At 48.4% G+C, this 7,500-nt stretch overlaps 1 protein-coding gene across 1 annotated transcript in view; it reads right to left on the bottom strand.

The window, feature by feature from the left end:
• Positions 1-7,500, bottom strand: part of LOC310859486 (uncharacterized protein) — a 73,337-nt gene that overhangs the window by 24,822 nt on the left and 41,015 nt on the right. Inside the window, 6 exon segments of the mRNA XM_083766047.1 lie at positions 33-371; positions 1,030-1,281; positions 1,451-1,655; positions 6,346-6,378; positions 6,381-6,415; positions 6,940-7,067. Coding sequence (XP_083622173.1) covers positions 33-371; positions 1,030-1,281; positions 1,451-1,655; positions 6,346-6,378; positions 6,381-6,415; positions 6,940-7,067 — 992 coding nt within the window.

Below are 7,500 nucleotides of genomic sequence, written 5' to 3'. Positions count from 1 at the left end.
CACACACACACACACACACACACGCAGCTGACCTGTTCTCCTTCTCCTGCTGCGCTAGCTGGGAAGCGCGTCGTATCCCCTCCCAGCGCTCTCGGTCCCGGTCGCTGCACGCCGGCTGCGGTACGAACTGATGCACCCTGGGAGAGGCGGGCGCGCGGCGAGCACGCCTGGACGCCAGGTCGTCCCGGCGCACGTCCGGGACCTTCTTGGCCTCCGCCTCCGCCTCCGCCTCGCCGTCCGAGTCCCAGGCCGCCTTCTGACTGTTGCTCAGGAAGTCGTTGTCGCAGCGGAGGATGATGTCGGGCGACGGCGGCCGCGCCACCTGCTGCTGTTGCTCCTCCTCCTCCGGCGGCTCCGCGGCAACCCAGGGGCTAAGGAGGGCGAGTTGTCACGGCAACGTCAGTCTCAGAGCGGTCCGCGGGCGCCACAGCCCGGGCCGGGCCACGCCCCCCCCCCCCACACACACAGCAGGGAGCCAATGATGGCCAGAGCGGTTTGTGATGTGACGCGCATGCCCATTCCTTCACGCACACACTGGGTTAGACACGCTCCATAGAACACGAGTTAAATATATTTCTGTGCATTTCAGAAAGCATACTGTAGTCAGTGGACTCAGAAGCATACTGTAGTCAGTGGACTCAGAAGCATACTGTAGTCAGTGGACTCCAAGACAACCAACAAGCAATCGACGAGCTCCTCTCTCCTTTCCCACGATGTCCAAACCTCAACATGAACATCAGACACATCTGCCTTTCAGAAACAAAGCCATTGTTCTGAGACAACAATCTGAAACAACCCGAGCAAGCAGTGAGTTATCATACTCCCCTCGAGCCAACACACAACCACAACAACAACAACAACCACAACAACAACGGCAAGTTCAACCAGAAACCATGTCAAACCAGAACACACCGGAGCAAACCGCAAACGGATAACCCCCCCCCCCCCCCCCATCGCTGTTAGTCACCGGTTCAAAACGTCCAAATGCAACGCCGTTAGTCCCCCCCCATGCCGCTCCTCCTCGCTGACCTGCCGTAGCGAATGGCGGCAGGCAGGACCTTGATGCCCGCCTTCTGCAGCCTCTGCAGCTTCCGCTGCTCCAGCACCTCCTCCGTCAGCTCGCCCTCGTGCTGCTTGGGCTCCTCCCCCCCGCCGCGGCCCAGCGAGCCGTTTTCGGGGGCCCATCGGACGGTCTTGTGGGCCTTAAAGCGGGGGCCCGCCGGCCTCTCGAACGGAGGCCCGCCGCCGCCCTCCCCCTGTTCTGGGATGGCTTGATGGATGCTGGGAAACGTAGTTTATATAGGCAGAGGATGACGTATAGGGGCTGAAAAGAAAAGCGTGTCTCCGCATGCATGATGTGTTTGTTATCTTTTTGTTTGTCTGTAAATAATAACAATAATAATAATAATAAGTATTATTATTATTATTATTATCGTGCGTGCCTCACTACCTCCTCTGGTCGCCCTCCTGGTCGGGGCGTGGCTTGCGGCGGGGCGCGGGAACGTAGGCGGTGGCGTTGGCGCGGTTGGGGAGGAACTGGTTGAAGGGAACGAAGTTCCGGGCCTCGGCGCTGGCCGTCCGTCGGGCCAGCATGTCGTCCCGCCGCACGTCCGGCCTCTTGTTGGGCCCGTCGGCCTCCGAGTCACTGCCTCGCCCTGTGGAGCCACACGGGGACAGAATGGTTACGCCACTGCTCCTCAAACTGTTACAGAATGGTTACGCCACTGCTCCTCAAACTGTTACAGAATGGTTACGCCACTGCTCCTCAAACTGTTTGACAGAATGGTTACGCCACTGCTCCTCAAACTGTTTGACAGAATGGTTACGCCACTGCTCCTCAAACTGTTTGACAGAATGGTTACACCACAAGCTCCTCAAACTGTTTGACAGAATGGTTACGCCACTGCTCCTCAAACTGTTTGACAGAATGGTTACGCCACTGCTCCTCAAACTGTTTGACAGAATGGTTACGCCACTGCTCCTCAAACTGTTTGACAGAATGGTTACGCCACTGCTCCTCAAACTGTTTGACAGAATGGTTACGCCACTGCTCCTCAAACTGTTTGACAGAATGGTTACGCCACTGCTCCTCAAACTGTTTGACAGAATGGTTACACCACAAGCTCCTCAAACTGTTTGACAGAATGGTTACGCCACTGCTCCTCAAACTGTTTGACAGAATGGTTACGCCACTGCTCCTCAAACTGTTTGACAGAATGGTTACGCCACTGCTCCTCAAACTGTTTGACAGAATGGTTACGCCACTGCTCCTCAAACTGTTTCCGTGCCAATTAAACCCATTCTGACCTGAGATCAGATTCATACGAGGTTTCCACTGGACACACACACTGGTCTGATTAAACCCATTCTGACCTGAGATCAGATTAAAAAAATGTCAGTCGTTCTTCGATTTTTCAAAAATAGCAGACCTACAAGCTCGTATCGCGCCACTCGGTGGCGCGATACGAGCTTGTAGATCTGCTATTTTTAAATAGCTAAAGCATAACATTTTGCCAACACCAAAATGGGTTCCCGTTCAGAATGGGTTAAACCCATTTAGACCTGAGACGATTCTACAAATGTCTTCAAAATCCTGACAGTTTTCTGAAAAACCCCATGTTTCTATGTCAGTGGTTCTCAAACATTTTCATGTTAAGGACCCCCAAAAATTGGCCCCCGACCCCCATCTGAAAATATGTTGTTCCAGCAGGGACCCCCCGCAGAAGCAATTTGAGTTTGAGTTAAAACGTTCGCTCTGAAAGAATATATATTCAAAGATGTGCACTACATTTTCACGATTTCTCAAAAATAGCAGACCTACAAGCTCGTATAGCGTGGCACTCGGTGCCGTGCTACGAGAAAAATCTAATCTTTTCCAAAATAGCAGATGTATACAAGCTTGCAGTGAGCAACGTTGCATCGTTGCAATGATGCACTTTTAGACAGTGGTAGGTACTACATAGGTATATAGTAACTAGGTACCTAATTAAGTAATGGACGCAGAATTGATTTTAAAAATGGTACTGTTTGTTTTTTAAAAGGTGCAAGGCCTTGAACTCGTTTACATTTCGGACCCTCCCTGTAATCTTATAGGTCAGCAGACAAACTTTTACTCAAGGCCCCCGACTCCCCGGCTGGACAAGGCTTGCAACGGAAGGCAATAAATAGAACATTCACTGCAAGCCTATAGCATTGAGAACCCCTGGTCTAAATCTCTTCTACTCCATTTTGGACCTAGATTGGAGAAATCCAAGCTTTATTTCAAGCACAACTACATTGTAAATGAGGGCCTGCGCTGCACCTAAATTGTACCTCTGCGATTTTTAAATGAAGGTAATTATGACGATGTAGCTACATAAAATGTGCTTTTCACATTTCTGTTCACAATGAAACGCATTTAACACTGCAACCATTACATTTATACCAAACATACACTATGCTTATGTCCATATACAGGGACTCACCAGTGCCAAAGTCTTTATGAAGTCAAAAGACACATGTAATTTCAAATGTTTTACGGTTCAAACTAAACTGCCAATTTACTTTGAGGATAAATACTTGGCTGTTTTTGTCCACTGCAGTCCACCCATGATGACACTACTACAGGGCCAAAGACAGAGGGCTCCAATGAAGACATGGATCAATTGAAAGTGATTGGGAACTAATTGACAGACAGCAGGCAGCGTCGTCTCCCTGGGGGGCAGCAGGGTATGTATGTGTTGGGATAACATGGATATATTCCTGCTTCACTAAACACAGTCACAGCTGCATCCCAGCAGCACTGCTGCTGTCAACATGAACCCCACAAACAGGATGTCAGATTCTCTTTCCTGCACGCACGCACGCACGCACGCACGCACGCACGCACGCACACACACACACACACACACACACACACACACACACACACACACACACACACACACACACACACACACACACACACACACACACACACACACACACACACACACACACACACACACACACACACACACACGCGCATAGCTGGATGTTGACCTCACTAAAACTTTTGCAGGTTTAAATCCCTGAGGATTGCCACTGAGACAGACAGCTGCAGCATTTGACACACACACACACACACACACACACACACACACACACACACACACACACACACACACACAGACAGACATACAGGCAGACTGGCAGGCAGGCAGACTGACACGCAGACTGACAGACAGACAGACAGACAGACAGACAGACAGACAGACAGACAGACAGACAGACAGACAGACAGACAGACAGACAGACAGACAGACAGACAGACAGACAGACAGACAGACAGAGACATGCAGACACATGCAGTGACAGTTAGCAGCTGTCGTCCCCCTGCCTGCCAGCCAGTCTAACATAGCACACCAAGGTTACAGTAAGAAGCTAAATGTCCAGCTAACATGCTACAGCAATAATACATTAACATGTATTTGTCTGGACTAGGAACCCTGCTATATTTTGTTTTGCCTTTTTTGGAAAAGAGATTTGTTTGGAAATAGTAGCTTGTAGATCTGAAAATAGCCGACACATATAGGTTCCAAGTGCTTATGTGGCCTATTATAGTCTTTTTCTTTTGGACTTGTGTTTTCATAGACTGCTTATTTCTCTCTCCACAGAAAGTGGCAACACTGCTTTAGAGGTCGCACTGACCCTGGAGGAGAGAGAGAGAGAGCTTGTTCTGTTCTACTTCCACAATATAATACCTCTGCTCTCCACTGCAACAATGACGGTTCAATAACTTGCTCAAGGGCACCTAGGCTGTAGCAGGCGAAGGAGGGTAACATGCACCTTGGCCACCCCAGGGACATTGGGCCTTCTGTCTAAAGGACCATTCTGTCTAAAGGACCAAATATGCAGTTTCTTTTGTTCTTCATTTAGAGCAGACGGTTTAAGATTAATTTACACTCCGTTCTGTGAGGATGATGCGGCTGCCTGCCAACAACAGATCTAACAGATCTGGCGTGGCGCTTGTATATCTGTTCTTGGAGGGGAGGCATGCAACATTCGTAAGAATTATAGGTTTATAGGAGGTTGAAATGGAGACGGCGTCCGTCAGGGAGGCAAATTACGAGGGTATGTGACCTGAACCTACAGCAGCTATAGGCTCCATGTGGGCCCTGAGGTGGAGGTCTTCTCCAGTCATGACAAGGTCATGGCAGGCCACGATCAGTCAATGTCAGGAGCAGGTTTTTGTTTTTCTCCGAGCATGGTTGCACTTTGGAAACAAAGATGCAGAGCATTCAAACGACCACAGATCCAAGGCATGGCTAGTCTGTGGACGTAGAAGGCTCAAGGCTGCATGTGGTATGTGTTTAATATGCAGTCTCACCAAGAGGTATAGAAGCGGCGCAGTCCCTCCCCTTTCAGAACGACGAGTGGCCCAGGAAATGAAATGCAATGCATTTCTCCCATAGGATTTTCTTTAAGTATTTATTTAAAGACGGTTACGCCGCGGACAAAGCCAACTCGGATCGTGACAAATCGTGACAATGAACACAATATTTTGGGCTGATCAAATCATTAGAAAGAAGAAAATAAAGGCAGGAGACAACACTATTTGTTTTGTTTTTCTTCTTATAAATTATTTGATCGGCCCAAAACATTGTGTTCATTGTCATGATTTGTCACGATCCGAGTTGGCTTTGTCCGCGGCGTAACCGTCTTTAATAAATACTTAAAGAAAATCCTATGGGAGAAATGCATTGCATTTCATTTCCTGGGCCACTCGTCGTTCTGAAAGGGGGGAGGGACTGCGACACTCACTATTGAGAGCGAGAGTTAACATCTACAAGCTCACAATATGTCGATGTAGATTGCCTAGTTGAACTATTCAAAAATGTGTTTTGAAATAGTAAAGAAAAGGCAAAGTAGTTTAGGGATAAGGGGTTTAGCATGGAGCCCACATAGACTCTGAGTCTAATGTATTCTGTAAACTTCCAGTTCAGGCCTTTGTCACTATTCGCCAATAGAAGTCTATGTAGAGCCGTTGGACTGGCCCCATGAAGTGAACGGAGTTGTTGTAACTCTGTCTTACTCTATAGGGCTGTATTTTGCGTGTCTTAAGTACCAGGTCTTATTCCCCAACTTGAGTAAACTAAAGACCTGGAGGTGTGGTCAATGCTCTTTGGCCACTCAGAATAGCCAAATGGCATTGATCACGCCTCCAGGTCTTTAGTTTACTCAAGTTAGGGAATAAGACCTGGTACTTAAGAGTGACACACAAAATACAGCCCATGACTCTGCTCCCCAGGACCACACTTTGAGAACCACTGATCTAATGAATGGTCTGGCTACTGCCAGACTATAGAACAAAGCAGAGAAACTCACCGTCACCGTTTCCTCGGCTGACCACGTCGGGGAGGGGCTGTGCTGAGAGCGCGAACCGAATGAGTCCAGGCTGCAGAACCCAAGACAATACAATATAGCAGAATGTGATTCACATACAGTAACAGTACGGTGCAAACTGCTGCAGCGCTGATTCATCTGCTCTCCTCTTTCAAATGTTTTCTATTTGAGCAGATTTACATGACAGTGGTAAAAAGATATAGGCCTACCACAGTATACATGATACAGTATAAGTATACAATACCTGCAACAAACAAATGTCATACACATGTGACACGAGAAATACTACACATAATACATCAAAAGAAAATAATAAAATACAAATAGTACAAAACACTGTAATGTATTATCACGTGGAGAATAAAGAAAATACAATCTGAATCGAATTATTCATGAATTGCATTTTTATAGTTTTTTTTTTTTTCCATTTTCCTAGTGCTCAAAGCGCTCTTAATGCAAGCTTGCCTGCATGTGTGTCCTGCGACTGTGTGTGTGCGTGTGCGTGCGTGCGTGCGTGTGTGTGTGTGTGTGTGTGTGTGTGTGTGTGTGTGTGTGTGTGTGTGTGTGTGTGTGTACCTGTCCAGGGAGTTGTCCCGAGTGTGTCTGGGTGGAGAGAGAGACTCGCTCCTCTCTGAATCCCAGCAGTCGTAGCCGCTGTCTCTCACACTGCGTTTCTGTGAGCTGTCCCCTGAGTCATCACACTCCTACACACGCACGCACGCACACACACACACACACACACACACACACACACACACACACACACACACACACACACACACACACACACACACACACACACACACACACACACACACACACACACACACACACGGCCAATGTGGTTCCATTTATTTTGTATAATGGCTACTCTCAGAGTTACAGGCATCAAAGTGTCCTAACTACCAATCACTTTGGTATTTAGTACACCCAGCGGTCCTAAATACCCCCCTGGGTACACCTCCTCAATGACCCTGGGACCCCCCCCCCCCCACTGGACCCCACTTTGAGAACCACTGGATCTGGAAAACATCTGCGCAAAATGCATGCGTATGCTCCTGAATGACTAACGACGACTGAGAGAGACTAGAGACACTAGAGCCACACGGTATCCAGCGTGAGACCGCACGCGTGAAA

Source organism: Protomyctophum parallelum, assembly GCF_964188405.1.
Source record: "Protomyctophum parallelum genome assembly, chromosome: 5".
In the NCBI taxonomy this organism is placed as follows: Eukaryota; Metazoa; Chordata; class Actinopteri; order Myctophiformes; family Myctophidae; genus Protomyctophum; species Protomyctophum parallelum.
The sequence above is the reverse complement of the archived record's forward strand: the minus strand, read 5'-3'. Positions and strand labels throughout refer to the sequence as shown.